Genomic DNA, 19681 nt, shown 5'->3' with positions numbered 1-19681 from the left:
AAAAGAGATACAGCTGAGAGATGAGCACCAAGTCACACACGCTCACTCACAAAAGCACAAGGACAAAACCAGTGCAAATGCTCTTTTGCAGTTAGCTGGTAAGAGCAGAAAAGAGAGCAGAGGGGCCTAGTGTCAAGTATAAATGGAGTTAAAAGCACAGAAAAGTCAGTGTGGAAGGAAGCAACTAACCCGTGAAAAGGAATTTTACTTTACCGTGCTTGCATGGTTCTTTCTCTGAGTACTCTTGACTTCCTCCCACATTCCAAAAATATGCATCTTAAGATATATTAGAAGACTCAGTTGTCCAAAGCTGTGAATGGTTATTTCTATATATATTGTATGCCCTTTGACTGGCTGACGGCCAGTCCGATGGTGTAACACGCTTCTCGCTCATTACCACCTGGGACAGGCTTTAGCTAAACCGTGACATAAATGAGTACGAGTGCGTTTTCTTTGCAAATAGAATTTTCGTCCATTTAAAGCAATTATTGGTCACAACTAAAATGCCACAAAAAAGTAATTTGTTTGTGTGCTTGTGTGCGTGCGTTCATGCGTGTGTACCTTCACAACTCTCATCACCACAAGCTGAATGGTCCCTCTTACATTTCCCTCATGTGACATGGAGCGGCGGAGTGTCTCCATGGCCACATGATTGGAGCGTCCAAGCAGAGACTCTCCATTCACAGCGACCAGCTGGTCATTGACGTGCAGGCGTCCATCCTATAGCACAAACACATGTGTTAATTGGATAAGCTTCATTTATGGGTCAAGAGCACCATGTTATTATGGGAAAGTAAAGGTAAAAAGAGCACTAGTAGCTGACAAGTATTCTTTTGGTTCTATTCCATAATACCGTTTTCATTTAGGGTCACCGATGAGCTGAAGCCCAACCCACTTGACTGTCGAGTGAAAATGACATCACAGTGCCACAGGACTCAGGTAACGTACGTCATATGACAAACCCAGAAAACAGGCGAGATTGGTCGCAACACTTGACCCCTGGGGCACTGTGATGTCATTTTCAGTCAACAGGAAGTGGCAGTACAAGGCAAAATGGCAGCCCACTGAAATGGATGAAAACAGGTGGATTTTGTTGCTTAATTCATATTCCACAAATGTGTTATTAGTCAGAATGCTGTGTTTGATCAAATTTTTTACTTGACTTTACCATTTACTTGGTCTTACTCTTACAAATGCTAAAATGTTACTTGAACATTGCCTGTGCACTAAAAAAGTTATTTTTTCAAAAAGGTTATCTGATATGGATTAGGTGTATTGAAATTCCCATTTACCTTAAAGGCCGTAACTCGCTGAGCGGCAAAGGTTTGCATGTATGTGCACATCTTGTGAATATAGTTTATTTTTTCGTCAGAGTTTCTTGTTGTTGACCAGCGAATCAACGTAATCAACACATACCAAGAGAGCCGAGAGAAGAATAATGACAAAACAACTTCAAATGAATGCATTCATTTGGGAAACGCGTGGGTCAGTCACCTTGTAAGCAGCCCCTCCATGTATAATAGATTTGATGAAAATTCCCAAGTCCTCTCCGGTCTCTCTTGACTTGTTTCCTTTGAGGCTGACACCCAAACCTGCTGACCCAGAGTCATTGAGTGGCACTTCGAACATGAGCTGCTCCTTTCCATTCTCCAAAATTAAGCCAGAGTCATGGGACCCCTCATCTTTCTAAAGTAAGAGAGGAAAACAGCAAGAGAGGGACATGAATCATTCTCAATTTACCATTAAAACAACACAAATGGTTCGTTTTTAAGAATCTGCTGTTAGTCACCCAAAGCGCACGCATGTTACCTTACCTCACTTCTTTGCAACACGCTTGTACCACAACCACACACATTGTTCAAGCACCAACACAAAAATTACAAGGGGAAAGCCAAAGCCAATTGTCCAGTCTTATACTCAAAAATGAAAACTCTCATACAAAGAATTTTAATAAAACGGAACACTCACAACTGAAGAAATGGCTTACCCCTAACAGATGCCTGACACTCTCTGTTGTTGAGTATATACAGTAAACATCCATGGCCACTGGAAGAGGAAGTACTGTGCGTCTTTTGTCAGGGTCCATGATTTACAAAAGAGCATTTCTATGGTGACAGTCTAACCCAAAGTTAACTACTACTAAGGCAGTAGTAAAGCCATAAGAATAGTAAATATTTAAATAAAAAATATTTCTGGACCATAAATATGAAACAATTAAATCGATTGATTTGCAGGAGTCTTCTTATACCGCTTAACCATGGCGCTGCGCATACTACGTAGTTAATTCTTCACTGTTCCTAATGTTGTCGGTGTGCTTGTAAACCAAGGACACACTGCATATTTCTCAGCATAACAATAGTGACAAGAGTGGGAAAAATTTGTTTGAAAAAAATGTATTCATGTTTTCTGTGTAGTCAAATACGTTATATGCAGAATCAGGTCAAACTGTGATGATAAAAAAATCGGTCAAGAAAATAGAAGAATCCACATTAAAATGTTTAACTGTCTGTAAAAGGGGAGTTTACAATATTTATTTTAAAACACGTTTTGCCGTATTCGTGAAACCTGTCTGTGTGACAGTCCAAGAGTAAAATGTTCTGTGTAGGAATAAAAATAAAAAAATAAAAAATAAATCAGCCCCGCTCCCATCTTGTACCCATAATATGATTTGTACAAAATCACCACGCCTGAGGAAAAACAACCAGAGACAATGCCGTTTTAGTTTGAAGCATTTTTTAAATTTCATTAACAAATACGTTTTTTCCATTTTAGTTATTTTGTTTTTGTCAACTACAACAATCTTGATTAAACGAAACCATTTAATCTTTAGTCTCCATTGTGAATAATTCATGCTAGCAATGTAGCAGTCATGGCGAACATTAGCTTGTTGACAGAGCATGTTAGTGAGGAGTGTGGCTTTGTCAGGGACACGGGGGGAGGGTATGAGTGAGGTGAGGCTACAATCAAATCTTGCTAACAGTTTTAGCATAGCAAGGTGCCCACATAACCAACAAATGTAAACATGTTACTGACAGGAAAATCCTGTTCCTCACGGTCTCCTGTTTGCTTTTCATCATCAAGGCTTCCCCAAAGCTACAACTGAGCGTGTATGTTAATCATTCTGCAAAGCCGTTCAAAGCACAGCAGAACATTCATCATCAAAGTACTGTACACTAAACACATGTTCCCAAGCAACGGAATCATTCCCATTTGCAACTCGCCTGTAGCTACAACTGGTACAGGAATAATCTGTCAGTCCTCTGCCTCAGGTGAACACAGACATAATAGGCATCCATCATTATCCATGTAGCAATTGCAAATGGAATACGTGATGACAGCTAAAAGGTTCAACAAGATGCGACATGGACCGGTTTCCAGGGCTACACAGCTCACAGGGTGCACATAGCCTTAAAAATAGAGCTGTAGCAGGGGCATCTTCTATAAAGCAGCGGAGACTAAGATGCACAAATTTGACATGCCTCTTATCAGCAAAGTAGAAACTCTCACCAAACAAGAGGCAAGAGCCCACGAGGTGGAGTGTAAACACAAAACAGGCTGGTCTTTGAAATTAAAGACCGTGTGAGTTGAATTCAGAGATTTTCTGATAAATACATTATACGATTGAAGATAATTACAGAAAACATGCATTGAACATAAACAATGTCACCATTATAATTTTCCTTTACATCTTACGAAACTGTGGTATGAGAAATGTGATGAAGGTGCATTAAAATCCACATTGTACTCGATGTATTATATCATATCATCAATATGAAAAATATTTCCCACTTTGCAGGATGGGAATGCTAAAGATATCACAGAAGAAAGTGTGTCACTTTTCCATATGATCGTACCCCAAATTGGTAAAAATTCAAGTGTATCAGTTCATGAGAACTCCTAAGATACTGTGCATCAGATACGGACATCCGTTATCTGAACTGCTCTATCCTCAAGGTCACGCAGCGTGCTGAAGCCTATCCTAGCGGCCACGGGGCACTAGGCGAGGTACTCCCTGAACCGATTGCCAGCCAATGGCAGGGCACACATACCTGGAGACAAATTCATTCTCACAGTCACACCCAGGGAAAATTTTGAGTGTTCCAAGAACCCACCATGCATGTTTTGGGGATGTGGGAGGAAACCGGCGAACCCAGAGAAAACCCACGCAGGCACGGTGAGAATATTGGAAACGCCACACAGGAAGGCCGCGGCCCGCAATCAAACCCATGACCTCTGCACTATGAGACAGATGTGGTAAGTAGTCGACCACCGTGTCACACATGACATGACAACACATCAGCAAATATGGTGATGCTGTACCTCACCAAAATGGTGCGACAAAATCCTGTATGGTGTGACCAACTGAAAAATTTGGTAGCGCCAGTGCTACACAATTTATAAAAGGTGCTGCTACACAGTTCCTGTCGCAGTGTGTATGGAATCTATTCCAGTCACCGGAGGCTTTAGGTGGTTTTGTTTTCATGGCTCCAACATATCGGGATTTATCGGCAAAGTGATGTGCTAGTGCATGAGAAAGTAGCATTCATTTTTCAGCAGGGAACATTTTCTCACTTATAGCAGACAGCCACCCCGGCCACACAGCCTTTGAGAGGTAAGCTAACGGAAAGGATTTTTAAGCGCCATTTTATATGTTTGCTGATATTTTTCATCATTCAAATTAGGCAGGTTTGTTAACAACACTCTTCTCTGTTGCGTGTCATATCAACAAGACATTCCTTTTCAGTTTTCATGGACTTTGGAAATATTCATTTCATATGGATATACAGTGCAGGGATTACAAATACTCTGTGACTACAATGTTCCTTCCTGCTCAGTGCCCCCATCAGAGTGTCAGTGTCTAGACAGGATAAGAGGAACCACAACCCCAGACAGAAAAGATAAACACCAGGAAGAACTGCTGACAGATAATGGAACTGAAAATTATTTCGAGCTATCATTTACCATGAAACATTTCAGTTACGACTACTGCTACACGATTTTATTTTGACATCCTTAATTACGATAATCTTTTAAGTATTCAGCATGTTGCTAGAATAACAACAACAAAAAATGGGTGAGAAGACAAATTTGGAGGTACTTTGTACATAACTTGAACCAACAGTCTCAGCAGCTGGTGAGGACACCACCGAAAAGCCCCCATCACAACCCTCATGGGCTGTGAGAGTGCTCATAGAATATGACAAAAATGCAAAGCATGCTAAGTTGTTTATCTAGCTAATTAATACCACCTCCTTGTTACACAATACATAAGCATAACCTCTAGTGACTTCTTCAGTGCTTTTTAAGAGAAAAGAGCAGACGGAGGCAGCACCATTAATCAGTGTGTGTGCGTTTGGGTCTGAAATCAAGATAATAAACAAAGCAGAACATTTCAGAGAATGATACAACTGTTGCAATGAGTTCTTATAGATATTTAACACATTGTTGTCAGATATACAGTATGTTTCACAGCCAACTGTTGTTTAATAATGGCTGTATAAGAGATCAAATCACTGGAGAATACAAAAATAAAAGAACAAACACTCCTACCTTATGGATGTGGGTTTTTTTTGTTGGCTCTTGCAGGTACTCTCTCAAATGTATCTCATTATAGAAAAAGATGTTTGCAAATGAACCTCCCCACGCTGGTCGTTTAACATTTAAATGGCTTACTGCAATGATGGATCAACTGGATTTTGTACCATTAACAGGTGTCAGTTTGTCTACTGTTGCACTTATGATTTATCAAACTAAGCATGACCGACTCCACATAAATCACAGTAACCTTAGTCAACTAAAACGCATGCACACAAATCATTTACATGAGTCAAAGGCAGAAATACGGGAAGAAAACTTGAAAAATATGGGCAATACAACATATACTTTACAGTGAAGCGGTTCGTGTTTGTTCAGCCCGCGAACTCGTGAGCAAAAGTGGATTAGAAAATGGATGGAGTTTGTTCACTTTAGTTTAGGCGGGGCTCTTAACTGCCACAGGTCTTAGTGCAAGGATTGCATTCTCAAGACATGATGAATTCTGTAAAAACATTACCCACAGGTATAGGTGCATTTAGTTGTTTTATCAAAAGTTGGTTCCGTCATCTGCAATATTGCCTTTCAAAGTGTTTCTGCTTTTAACTTCTGGAAATAACTTTCCCATTTGTGCCTACTCAACTTAAGCGCCTGCTGTCAAATCACTCAACACACTTCTCCCATGATTACCTAAATGCCAAAAGGTAGAGGCTCCAACAGGACTAGTTTAATGGTGGGCAGTCGAAATAGTATTACTGCCCTACAGGGCAAAAACAGCAGGCAGACCACAAAAGGAAGATGAAATAATTTATTATTACAGTGGTGCCTTGAGATGCGAGTGAATCAGCTCACAGGTTTTTGGGGATACCAGCAGCTGTTTGCATGAAAAAAAATGAACATATTACAGTATGCTGGTGCGCAGTGGGCCTTGAATCCAGTATCCTCATGCAGGATGTCTCTTGTTACCAATGTTGAAGTCATGTTTCATTTTAACTGACACCCTGACAAAGGTTTGCGTGCCAAAACGGGCAGTTGTTTTTTTTTAAAGATTAAAAATGATCTCACCAAAACTATAATTTTTTTTTTGCTTTCCAAAGGATGTGTCTGCTAAATATGTTGGAACCTTCCAAAGAGCACCTCAAGCAAACAACGATAGCCATTTTCACTGGTGTTTTATGGTGTTTCATTACATGTTGGTAACACTTCTTTTTGTTGAAACGATGATAGAGGTTAAAGTCTTGTTACGCTTGTGTGACACTTCCATCCATTCAATATCTGAACTGCTTATCTTCATGAGGGTCGCGGGCATGCTGGAGCGTATCACAACTGTCTTCGGGCAGAAGGCGGGCCATATCCAGAACTTGCTGCCAGCCAATCGCAGGGCACACATAGTCAGACAGCCATTCATGCTCACAATCACACTTACGGACAATTTAGAGCGTTCATTAACATACCGTGCATTTTTTTTGGGGGGGGGGGGGGAGACAAACATGCAAACTCCACACATGAGTAACCAGTCACCTACCGTGCCGTCCATGTGCGACTTTTATTCATTTAAAATGTCTACAACACAGCCCATGATAAAAATGATAGTAAAAAGGGATACGGGGAGACAAGAAACAACAAAGAAAAGAGACCATTCTCAGCTGAAATCCCCCTGAGAGGACGGGAAGTCCAACAGAGACACTAAGCTGCCTTGGAGTTGTGTGTACATGTGCACACATAAGTCTCTGAGGGCACAGCAGATGGGGAAATGTATAAAGACGGTTGTATGAGGTCACAATGGTAACGTTACCAATGCAAACACAGGAATAGTGTCAGGTATGGGAGAGCAGAATGAAGCTGCTTCTCAATATGTCGTCTTAATACTGACAGGATATGCTTTAGGGTCCATCTGGTGTAATCAATACCTTTGAAGCTCTCTTTGGGTGTATTTATTTTTTCTTTAAAGGGGGTGGCCATCTTAAATGCAGAATTTCTCATTCTTGAAATGTATTATGCATGAACAATTGTGATGCAGAACTGGTAGCAAGATGGATGGCATGGGGGTTGATACATACTGTACATTGTGTTCATTAACATGATGATATGCTTTGGAAGAGGTGACTGGGTGCCAGTGTGTATTTTGGCTGTACAAATATAGTAATGTGTTTGTACTCCACTGAGCGCAGATGTTAACATACAACACCAGATGGTGGTCTGAAGTGAAACATCAGCAGTGATGGGGGAGGAGATCGACAAAATGGATCCATTATTTCATCATGGTTCTTCTTCTGGCTCAATTTCCCGTACACAACCAACCTGCCATGAACTAGCAATTACAATTAACTCATTCACTGCAGGCAGTTTTTAAAGAAGGATACGGTCTCTTCTTTAAAAAATAAATACCGTGAATAAAATGGTTGCTTCTCACTTTTTACACTCTTAGGTAATCAACAGTAGAACATGGGGTGTTTTGAACGAAGAACAATGGTTTGGGACCAAAAACTGGAGAAAATGAACATTTTAAAAATGCAGGAGAGCAACTTTGATTCTAATCTTTAATTTTGTGACACATTAAACGATAAAACAAAACCAAAAAAAATAACAATATTGATTTGAAGGCAAAATTATGAACAGAGTTAATTATGAACAACTAAGAAAAGTGCTCTCTGCGTGACTGACTCAATGCATGGCTAACACTGAGCATCAGTGGCTTTTTTAACATGATTTTACTCATTTCTCTCACATAAACGGGATAATCTTTTCTCATGATCACAACACACTTGTTCTCCTACCTTGCACAAAAAAATGGAAAAAAAGGCAGTGGGAGGTGTGTACACTTATGCAACATCCAGCAGGTTGGCATTTCCCTCAACATGAATCTGTCAATCATTACTACAATGGTTTAGAAATCTGAATTTCAGAAAAACTGGAAAAGACCCTTTCTGACATCTACCTGTTTGTCCACTTAATACTTGACGGGGCTTGGGTTATATGAAGTGCCGTTAGCTGCGGTTACGTATGTTGCATCTTTTGATCTTTTTTAACGACATCTATTTTGGCAAGAACCTGATCTCGGGAAAATATGACACTGCCAAGAGACCGAAATAATTTGCATGCATTTTAAATTCATAAAGCAACTCTCAACTGTGAGACTGTCCGTCCAACCTTTAATGCGTTGAGCAAAAACACACAGATGTGGTCTATTCCTGCATAGTCTCATTGCTTGTTGTCAATTAAAAAAATAAAAATAAAAATAAGCAACCATAATCATGGTTGAATTCTCTATTCTGTGCCATTTGTCTGTATCCTTGATTATACACTGTCACAAAATAATTATGTCCAAAACACACAAACACCAACGCATTACTACTTTATTGACATATTCAAGCTGAGCTAAGCTATTCTATGAGAAATTGCAGTTCACCCGAATAATTAATCAGTTCTCACGATTAACTGTAATGGAGAGTCAATCCATCCATTTTTCACATTCATTCCTCAATTCCAAGCCGTCGAGCCGGAGCCATATCGATTGATCTGCCTTATTTTCCAATTCAAATAATCACCACAGTCAATTTTTCCAAGATAGCATTTGCATTCTCATTTGTAGAAACCAAACTCGAGATTACTTTAGTGCACTGGGTGCCAAACACCACCTCGGAAGAAACAAGAGCTTCTGGAATAATTGAATGTCCGATGCCCCAAGAGCAAAAGGGTGTAACGGTACGGTACATGAACTCTCTACACGTGCAAAAAATTGCCTTTTCGAACTGTCGCATACAGTGCTCATGGAATATTAATTAATTACTTCCTTACAAATGAAAATCAGCTCTGAAGTCGATTCATTAACTGAATAGAGTTGCCCTCTCTGGACAAGCGTGTGAACTTGACCAAAACATCGTGTATTATTGTGCTGAAGCATTCTATTCTATGATTCATAGTGTTTTTCATTTGTATGTATTGTTTGTTACCTCGAAATGGTTTGAAATAAGCCCTGGGTGAAATATAAATAAAAATCGCATTATTTGATGTCAGGTCTCACAGCAAAGTTGAAAACATTTTCCAAGAAGAAAAAAAAAGAAAAAGACAGACTGAGAATCAGAATGAATGTATGTGCATTTTATTAATTGGTAAATCACCGCTGATAAAGTAACAAAATTACCTTCAATGTGAGGCGCTCACTATGCACCGCACAATCACATGGCATCTCTTATGCCATTCGTTCATGCCTCTCTCTCTCTCTATATATATATATATATATGTATAGAGAGAGAGACAACAATCAAGGCACAAGTTGTTAAGGATTGAAAAGAGTGACTCTTTAATTAGAGGAAGAAAACCACTATATGACATGAAATGGAAAGGAATAGTTGATGAGAAATATATTATTACTATGATCAGTTTCAGGAAGTCACCAAGGGTCTCCAAATAAAGCATTAACTGAACCTTACCATCTCACGGGGTAGAAACATGTCTTCTTGTCGTAAAACCACAAGACACACACTCTCTCCGTGCCGTGTGCTTCGCAGCATGCACACCAGTTCGTCCTGTCCGACACCTGTTATGTCAACACCGTTTACCTGGAGAGAAAGAAGCCATTAAATAGACGGTATCATAAACATCAGGAATATTAATATAGGAGCAAAAAAGAAAAGTTCTGATCTGCTGATTATCTTTACCTCCAATATGCGGTCTCCTGATTGCAAGCGTCCATCTTTGACAGCGGCCCCACGTGGCAGAATGTTTTTGACAAGAATTGGACCAGGACCGTGAACTGACGAATCTCTAGTTACCACTGTAAATCCAAGACCCTCTGAACCTAGAACAGTGAGTGACATGAACATACAAAATATTGGTTACTCCTTTCATTCAAGTAGAAACTTTCTGGATCCATCTCTCACTATAGACAAAAAAAACAACAACAACAAAAAAAAGAATTCATGCGGAGTAAAGATTAGTCAAGACGAAAAAAACAATTCTTGAGACTTTCGGGTTGTCCCATCACGGTTTGTCACAGTTGTTCACTTGCATGTTTTGTTTGTCACACTTTTCACACTGTATTCACTCTTGACACATCCCACCATATTTATTTATTTATTCATTTGTGTTATTGTTGTTGGTAACTGGGTTTGGGATTGGCCATGGCTGGGTATTAGAGCACTCGCCGGGAATTGACTCTGTCCCGTCCGCATGAACGACAGCATGTACCACAACACTAACAGAACACAAAACCAAAAATAGATCTAAACATAGAATATGTACAGATATGCACCGGTATGTGTCCGATTCGTCACACGAGTTGTCCACTTTTTGTCACATTAAAGTAATTTAAAGTGGGGAAAAAGTAAAATAATATATATATACTCCACTTTTTACCATCATAAAACTTGTGTTAATTAAACAAGCAATCATTGAAATGAGTGATTCTTATCCATAGTCCGGAACCGATCACCATGGTTGCCGCAGGAAATTATCCAATTTTACTTAATTTGTCATGCAGCAACTATTTAATTATAAGTATGTAATTTTATTCAACTAGCCAACAAAATATAGGCAAAGGCAGAACCAATAAGTACTCCCACATTAGATTGCAAAAGGTATATAAAGCTGTGTACCCATCTACTGCCATTCATGCAATAAAATAAGTCATGCTTCTAATAGAACGTTCTGCCTAGAATAACACATGACAATAGCAGTTAGCCAGTCCCGCTCCAACATTCCAATGTGTGAGCACCGCAGATGTCCCGCGCCATGTCCCATCGGTTGAGACTTTCATCAGTTTTTTCTGTCACTTTTGAGGTCCATCGTAAAAATCCCAAATTGTTAGACTTTTGAACTAATGTCTCCTCCCATTGGTCTCAGTGTGGCCTTTTGTGATACTCAAGCAATATGGCCCAAAAAGAGTAAACAAAATAGGTTTGTGATGAATTCTTGCGCGGTTGTCGCTGGGCAATAACGCAAACACAAGCTATACAATGCACCTGACCACATTTAATTTCCAACCTAACACTCACATGTAGGCCGCATGGGGAAGAAAATTACTTCAGAATGAGTTGGAACCAAACAAATGTTGCAATATGCTTTGTGCTGCACATAAGACAGAAGTTAGTGTGTGCATTGCTTTAAACAGGTGGCTTGTATCTGCAAAGAGTTCAGGTGTGTGTGCGGGGGCAGGGGGTGAAGTACAGAACAGTAAAGCGGAAATGAGGTATAGGACTAACGCAGCAGAAGAGTGAATGTTCTGGAAAGAGAAGTGAGGAAGATTAAAATACTAATCAGTGAAAAACAGGCTCTTACACACACACACACACACACACACGCGCACGCGCACACGCAATATGTAAGAAAGCACTCAAACATGAATGCCAGAGTCCAATACACAGGCTGGTTGTGTGTTTTATAGACCTCATTTAGTCTGGTCTCTTTAGCAGTGCCAAGTCAGCAGTTAGGTCTGCTATGAATTCATATCAGCAGAAATGAACAGATCAATAAAGACTTAATAGACCTTGAAGAGAACAAGTCAAGAAGATAGAGAGGAAGGAGAGATCCAGTAGGAAGGGAAAAGGGCACGAGAGGGAACAAAAAAAAACAGCGACACTATACATTCGAAGGCCTGAAATATATGAGATGTGGTCAATAATACGACTACAAGTTGGCCATTGTTTTGTTCATGTTCCTCTGGACTGGTTGTAACTGTGAAAGCAAATTCCTTGTGTGTTTACATACTTGGCAAAGATGGCCCCTACAGAATCAAGTTCTTTATAACTGTGAAACAAGGATTAAACAAGCAATTTTACACAACAGGACTGACTGCATAATTGTTTTTTTGTCCTCGTTTTCTATTATATCATTCCCCCCCACCTCGTGTATCAGTGCTGAGAGGCAGAGTCGGATTAAAACATTTTGGATATGAGTGTAAATCCATGTTTCAAAAATATGTGGTATAATTTACCTTTCTTCAGGTCAATTCTTAATCTGCGTCCTCCTTTCTTACTGGCCATCAGACTGGAAAGGGCAGGGCTTTTTTCTGAGAGCGAGCTCTCACTCCCTCCTTTAGATCTCTGGGTAGACAGAAAAGAGAACAGTGTTAAATAGTTTACAGTGGTAACAAAGATCAAATAGCAATACAGTATAGACTGCAGAGGACATACACTGCCAAAGGTACTCCCAGGATATTGAAATGGCTGGTGACTTTCAAGCACATAAGTAACATATAGGAAACATCAACATTTCCAATGTTAATTGAAATTAAAATATTACAAAACAAAGAGGTAGTGTAAGATAAACCACTATGGCCTTGGTATCAAAATTTGTATACGATACAGTATCTCTGTTCTAGTAGGCGATTGAAACCAAACTGAACTGGTATCACAGCAAAAACCTAAGTCAGTAAAAGCAGTGGAATAATAATAGCAGAAAAAAAATATTTGCATTTGTATTAATTCAAAACTATATTAGGACACAAATTAGGAGACCCTTGATAAAATAAATTCATTTCAAACCCTATCCTCCACAAATAGCGGGTGTTCACTGTTTTCAATTAAATGTAGAAGTAGATTTGAAAACATTTCTAAATAATGTTTTGAATGTTATTGTGAAACAACGTTAGTTTGGATGTGCTTAAGACTCACAGCAGCTTCCAGAGAGCCAGCAGCTTCTGACACTCTCACAATGGCACTCTCGGGAGGCTTGAACACAGGTTTGGCTTTGACAGGCGGAGGTGGCTCTTTGGTTTTGGGAATTTGGGAACTGCTGTCAGGACTAGAATTGTTGCTAAAAAGCTGACCGATCAGACTCTTCTCAAAGCGTTCTCGGTTGGATGAGGAAAGTACTTCCAAAGTGACCATGGGGTAGTGCATTGCCTGCCGGAAGATTTCTTGGGCTCTGGGAGAGGAGAATAGTGACAAATACAGAAAATCAAAATAAACAGGGTACCATTGCAGATGAAAAAGTGGATTAAATATACAAAGTACACATGGCAGCCACTAATATGGAACAATGTCAAAAAACAGCATCACAGGCCAACAATTGATGTCAAATTATGTTTTTTTTTTCCAGAGTGTTGACATGAAACTGGTGAGTGAGAGTGTTTGATGACGGACATGTGTAATTATTTATAATCCTCAAACCGTACTGTGAAGCAGATCTGGCATCTTTTTTTTTTTTTTTTTTGCTTTGACTTTAATTTGAAAACTGCAACTTTGAGAAAATATGTTATACAGAAGTAAGGCTGAAATGGGTCCTCCGGTAATACCATGACGCTTTTATTTTGAAGTCGTAGCATAACAGCTGACTTGACTCTACTCCAGATTGCGTTTGGTGCCTCGTTTATTGCTGTTACAAATTGTTGCTACCGTAAACAACTGCACAACGATGTCCTGCAATAACGTGCAATCGCTAATTAAGGGCGCTAAGAAAACGACTTCATTACGCTGACACTGTCATGCAGAGTCCTTTCGGTCTATTACCTTGAGTGCTGCTAGCCTCGCTAGCCGCGCTAGCAGCACTAAAGTTAATAGACCAAAAGGACTGCAGTCTTTCTTGCTGACAGCCTGACACTGATGCCATTCCCACTGATCACTTTTTAATAAAGAGGGTTTACTCAAGTGTAGCCACAACATTACAACTCTGATCCTCACACCACTTTGTCTCATAGGCCAAAATTTATGGGGAGAAATTTGTCGAAACTATCACACTGGCTCACGAAAGGGAAATTTAAAATGTGGCTGTTTCTTCTTAAGCCCAAAATGTCTTTTTTGTCATCTGTAGCTATAATCAAGCAAATTTGCTATTTTTTTGAAAAATTCTTATCTGAATAGCCAATTATTTTAGTCAAATTTTCACTTATCCCAATACCAAAACATTCAGCCCATTATTATATTCATTAAACACATAGAAAAATACTTTTTGAAAGGCCAATCCTTACCGACCTACAGAAAATAAAATTTTAAAAATTAAACTATTACCAAAATTATAAAAACATATTTTCTGTGTGCGGTGAAACGGCATCGCATGAGTTTCCCTTCATGGATTAAACTATTAAACTAAATGTTTATGTAAGATGCACTTACATAGCCTGTATTAACCCCACACCCCGAATTCAAGGATAACTCTCTTGCGATGTCATCTGTCCCGAAAAACATTGTGTGTGAAATATGTCAAATTCAATATGAAAGGCAGAAAATGTACAGATGGAGACCTATTTTTGCAATGCAACCCAGGATAATCATCTTATAAGTTAAATTAAAAGGGATGACCTTTTTTGTTTTGTTTTTTTACATTAATAGAATGTAATCAAGCATCTAGTCCGTGTATTGCTTGCAGTGGCACATTCATATGTGTATAATTAGGTTAGATCCCCAAATCCCACTAAGTTAGCCTACTTGCTGGGTACTTCACTGATGTAATAAACACTGACAAACATCAAGTCTCAAATGAGTCCTGAACAAATCTTCTCTGAAAGTAATAGAATGTGATGAGTAGAAACACAAAGTGATCTCCGTGGATTACCCCTCAGACATCTGCCAAGAGTCTTTTGTATTGTTCTGTAATGTCGCTACATGTTAAATTAGCCTTCTGACAAGAGGATGGCAACATCATAGGTAACGGCAAGAGAGACCAGACCGAAAATCAATGTCGTGTTTGTTCAAGATTTTGGATACAATAACTTCCTTATATATTCGATTGCATTCATTTTTTTAATTAAATTATTTAGCTAGTCCTTTTGCTTGCTAAATTACGACAGTATTGTCAACCCCATGGCCCTGGATTTTTATTTTTATCTAGGCCTGAAAAACAAAGTTAGGAGTAAACTCACTGGCTAAACGTCTTGTCCATGAGGTCTGTGTTGTTAATCTTGACAATGCATTCATCCTCCTGGAACAAACCTTCCTTACTGGAGCGACTTTCTTCCTCCACTCCGCGGATATACAATCCAAGAGACCTGTGAGCAGAGTTACCAGTGAAATGTATTACAGAGTGCCCTGATCCATTTACATCGTTTTTCTATCTATATGTCTGCATACAGTACATACGGAGTGGGACCTTGATTTAGCAGTGACCCTCTTTCGGGTGCTCAGCAGATTTGTGTTCTTGAGTTGTAAGAGAAAATTAGAGCTATAAGCGCCTGACAGCAACAGAGTTCACAACAAGCAGCAGTGTGGCAGATCGTGAACAACTTTTCAAACAAAACAAAATTTAAGGCCTAGTGCTTGATTTATTCTGTTTGTCGCCACACCGAGTTGAGGTTTACTCAAAAACTAAAACAAAGCCTTTTACCTCAAAAACTGAAACAAAGCCTTTTACCAAACACCAAATAACTGTCTGGGGAAAAGTCAGCTAATATTATGCTAACACTTAATGCAACAACAACAGGCATACAAAATTAGTGTTAATGTCGCCAAACAATCCTTTAGGCAATGAATATTTGAACACAAACTGTGGAGCAACATACAGTATGTAGACAGACAATACTCACAGTCGCAATACTCACTGGCATATCTTGTTTAAGATCTATGTAAAATATCTATGATTGCACCTTAATGAGCAGCTGTGACTGTCTTAATAATGTGTATACATATACATGCATTATAATGCCCCACAGTGGGGAAAGATGTGCACACCAGAGGGAACCACACAACAAAAACTGTTTAATTCTTTACATTCTATTTAATTATGTTACAACTACAATGGATTGATGCCATTTGCATTCATTTCAAATGGTTAAAATGATTTGAGGTAAGACTGTTATAGAGAAGAAACTCAAGTAAATGTACCACTGATCACAGTTGCATCGGTCCACACCAAAATAACAAGCACAATGAAACGCCTCTTTTATATTTAGGTTTGTGTGTACATAACTCACCGTCCACTGAGTGATGAGCAGTACGGAACCACGTGGATTCCCAAAGGACTGTCCCCTCCCAGGATCTCCACTGTTCGGGTCAGGCTTTACAAATTGAGAAAATAAATATGAATGATTATTATGTCAATTTCCTTGAAAGACACTGAACACAAATCCATGTATTGGAAATGTGAAAAAAATTCTCGAACGTGAAAGAAAGACTGTGGAACTCATTTATTCATTCATCTTCAGAACCGCTTGATCCTCACTAGGGTCGCGGAGCCTATCCCAGCTGTCTCCGGGCGGGGGACACCCTGACTCGGTTGCCAGCCAATCACAGGGCACACAGAGACGAACAACCATCCACGCTCACACTCACACCTAGGGACAATTTAGAGTGTTCAATCAGCCTGCCACGCATGTTTTTTGGAATGTGGGAGGAAACCGGAGCACCCGGAGAAAATCCACGCAGGCCCGGGGAGAACATGCAAACTCCACACAGGGAGGCCGGAGCTGGAATCGAACTCGGTACCTCTGCACTGTGAAGCTGACGTGCTAACCACTGGACTACCGGGCCGTGACTGTGGAACTGCCTTGGAAATGAGTCTGTTCTTCATACATGTACCGTAGTTAATACCATGCTAGACTGACACATTACTTTCACAAACGTCTTCATTGTTTAAAAGGATGTTATATGAAATTAATCCATGAGCGCAAACCTTTCTTTAGAGATAGGATTTTCTTTTTTGAAAGTCATCCAAACAGCACACTTGTTGCATGTGGAAATTAGCCAACAATGTTTCTTCCCCTTATCTCTTCCTTGTTTGTCATCTATGAATATGTCTTTCTCAATTGGATATGAAACTGGTTCATATTGCGTCGATGTTTAAAACTGAGCGCTTGTTGAAGTCTTTCTTTGATTAGTTTATCTATTAGAGTGCAGCCAATAATCCGTGCCTGCCCTTCTCCCAACTCCGTGTACACGTTTTTTTCTGGAGAGGTTTTCATCAACTTATTTCTGTGCTCTATAGTTACAACGTCAATTATGTTCTTTTGTCTTTCTCTCTCTTTAAGTCCCTCCACCCATCCGCTAAACACCCATTGAACTGAGCAGTAGGTATGATGATAGAATTCAGAGAGACGACTGTTGATCATGGTGGGTGGGAAACAGAAAGCAATGAAAGCTACACATTCTCATTACTTCTTGCCTCTCTTCCAGAAACGGTATCAACAAATAAAGCTGGTGCGTCCTGATCATCGGAGGAAATGAAGGCGAAAGGAAGAAGGTGAACAAATGTGGTGAGGGAGGGAAAATAAGTCACCCAACTCAAGCTTATCCTTATGTTACAGTATGCTATGCGTCATGTGTTATGGAAAAGTGAGACCTGAGGTGAACCTTTGAGTAGAAGTCCTACATTAATAAATAGCGATGATTTTTTTTTAAACCATGAACAACCATGATCACAAAATGACACTGAGAATTATACGGTCACTAAAAACTAATGAAGAGGATGAGGTCAAAAAATATTGGGAATGACAGAAGTAAAGACAAAAAAAAGCACAAGAAGGAAAAAGTAAGCAAGTGAGGACTGTAAGATGAAGTGAAATGAGGGAAACGCTGAATTAATTAAACAAAGCTAATAGTATTAATCCAAGCAAGGGGAAAAACACCCTCTGATGTCTTCCTGTAGGTCTTCTATGATTTCTTACAGCCTCACCAAAATACAGAATCAAGTACTTGGAACACATTTACATTTCCTTTTTGATTTTAGGATGTTCGAGAGAAAAAAAAAACAAATGGTGTGAGGTGATGGAATAAATTGGGTGAAAAAAGAGAAAGGAGACCAATGCAAAAGGACAACAGACTATAAAGGCCGCACACGCACACGCGCACGCGCACGCACATAGATGAAAAGAGCAGGTGTTCTCGACCTGCCACTTCACTGATGCTTGATATGAAAGACTGATCCATACAGAGGAGAAATTACCCCCAAAAGGATGCATATTACAAAGCCGGGCATTTTCATCTTGTCATCTATTTTCTAATGGATTGAATGGATCGTTCTCCTTTTGCACTCCCACATTTTTACAAGCTGATCTTCAAAGTGCATCCCACCAAATAGGAGCAGAGTGAATGCAAAGCAGGAAAAATGTTAATGCCATGCAAAAATGTTAATGTATGCAAATACAAATTAAAGGACAAAAGAAGGAATAATTTATATTTGAAATGGATATTCTCTAAGTTTTCTACATGTGATGATGGGTGTATCGTTGGATTCATGGGTGTTTGCCATTAGAGCCATTGCAGTGCATCTTTTGCCTAGGTCATGGGCCATTCTGACAGCCAAATGTTCGGTAGTTTGCAACATAGGAACAGTATATGGTCAAAGGAATTGGGACACATCTCTTAATAAAATGCACGTCGTCCCGCACGCGGTCTGTCCTTCCGTCTGTCCCTTTTCAAAACGTACCTAATTGACCGCGCCGCTGCGCGCCACCACTGCGCCGCTCAGGCAGTGGCTCACTATGATCGGGCGGGCATCTCAGCGAAAAAATGTTGTCTACCCATAAGCATTGCAATGAAATTGTTAGTTATTTAGTAGAGCTAAACATCTCTTTATTTTCGCGATAAGCAATGAAGATGAACAAAAAGGTGAACCAAGCAACAACACTTTTGTGGGCCGAAGGCCCACCTTACCAGCTATCCGCAGGAACTAGCTGTTGAGCCGCCCGGAGGGCGGCGAACCACCACCTTACCAGCCTTTCACAGGAACTAGCTGAGGAGCCGCCCGGAGGGCGGCGAACCAGCTAGTCTCTCAATAAAACTGTTGACTGAAGTGACCCTTAAGTGAGGTACATGCAGAGAGTGAACGACAAACAGGACACATTTTAGCATTTTCCCTCTCTTGCGATCAAACGTCAACAAACGCTCAATTCTCAGATGTCTCTAAAAAAAATTCTTATCCTGAGCGAATAAACCCGCGGCGTAGGGAGTGATTTAACCTCGCTGATGTGCTCGGAAAACCATCAGGCCGTCAAGAGTAAGTTTTACAGTTGTTCAATAGTCCCGCTTGCAAATCCTTGTACGTGTGAGATCAAGAGTTCGGCGGAGTCACAGACTATGATTATGACGTGAAACAGAACGACAGCCAATTCCGAAGCTCAGTGAAGCTGGTGCTGTGGCCAGACATGAATAGAGGAGCAACCACTTGTGCTGAAAATGTACAGTATATAACGTGTCTCACGGGAGAAGGGTTTGCAAGTAGAATGTACCTTAAAGAGGAATGTGTCTGGATCCGGACCGATACCAGGAACAGTGCCAAT

The 19681-nt window shown here is 39.9% G+C and overlaps 1 protein-coding gene across 2 annotated transcripts in view; it reads right to left on the bottom strand.

Annotated features, from left to right (window-relative positions):
• pard3bb (par-3 family cell polarity regulator beta b) overlaps positions 1-19681 on the bottom strand; it is a 121709-nt gene that overhangs the window by 76258 nt on the left and 25770 nt on the right. For both annotated transcript variants that reach the window (XM_052081440.1, XM_052081441.1), the window contains exons 7-14: positions 16379-16462; positions 15332-15457; positions 13146-13398; positions 12467-12575; positions 10194-10333; positions 9966-10094; positions 1495-1686; positions 562-720 (exon numbers count right to left, since the gene is read on the bottom strand). In XM_052081440.1, the coding sequence (XP_051937400.1) occupies positions 562-720; positions 1495-1686; positions 9966-10094; positions 10194-10333; positions 12467-12575; positions 13146-13398; positions 15332-15457; positions 16379-16462 (1192 nt within the window). The remainder of the gene's footprint in view (positions 1-561; positions 721-1494; positions 1687-9965; positions 10095-10193; positions 10334-12466; positions 12576-13145; positions 13399-15331; positions 15458-16378; positions 16463-19681) is intronic.

The sequence above is a fragment of the Hippocampus zosterae genome, chromosome 12 (genome assembly GCF_025434085.1).
Source record: "Hippocampus zosterae strain Florida chromosome 12, ASM2543408v3, whole genome shotgun sequence".
Lineage (NCBI taxonomy): Eukaryota > Metazoa > Chordata > Actinopteri > Syngnathiformes > Syngnathidae > Hippocampus > Hippocampus zosterae.
This window is presented reverse-complemented; position numbering and strand designations above follow the sequence as displayed.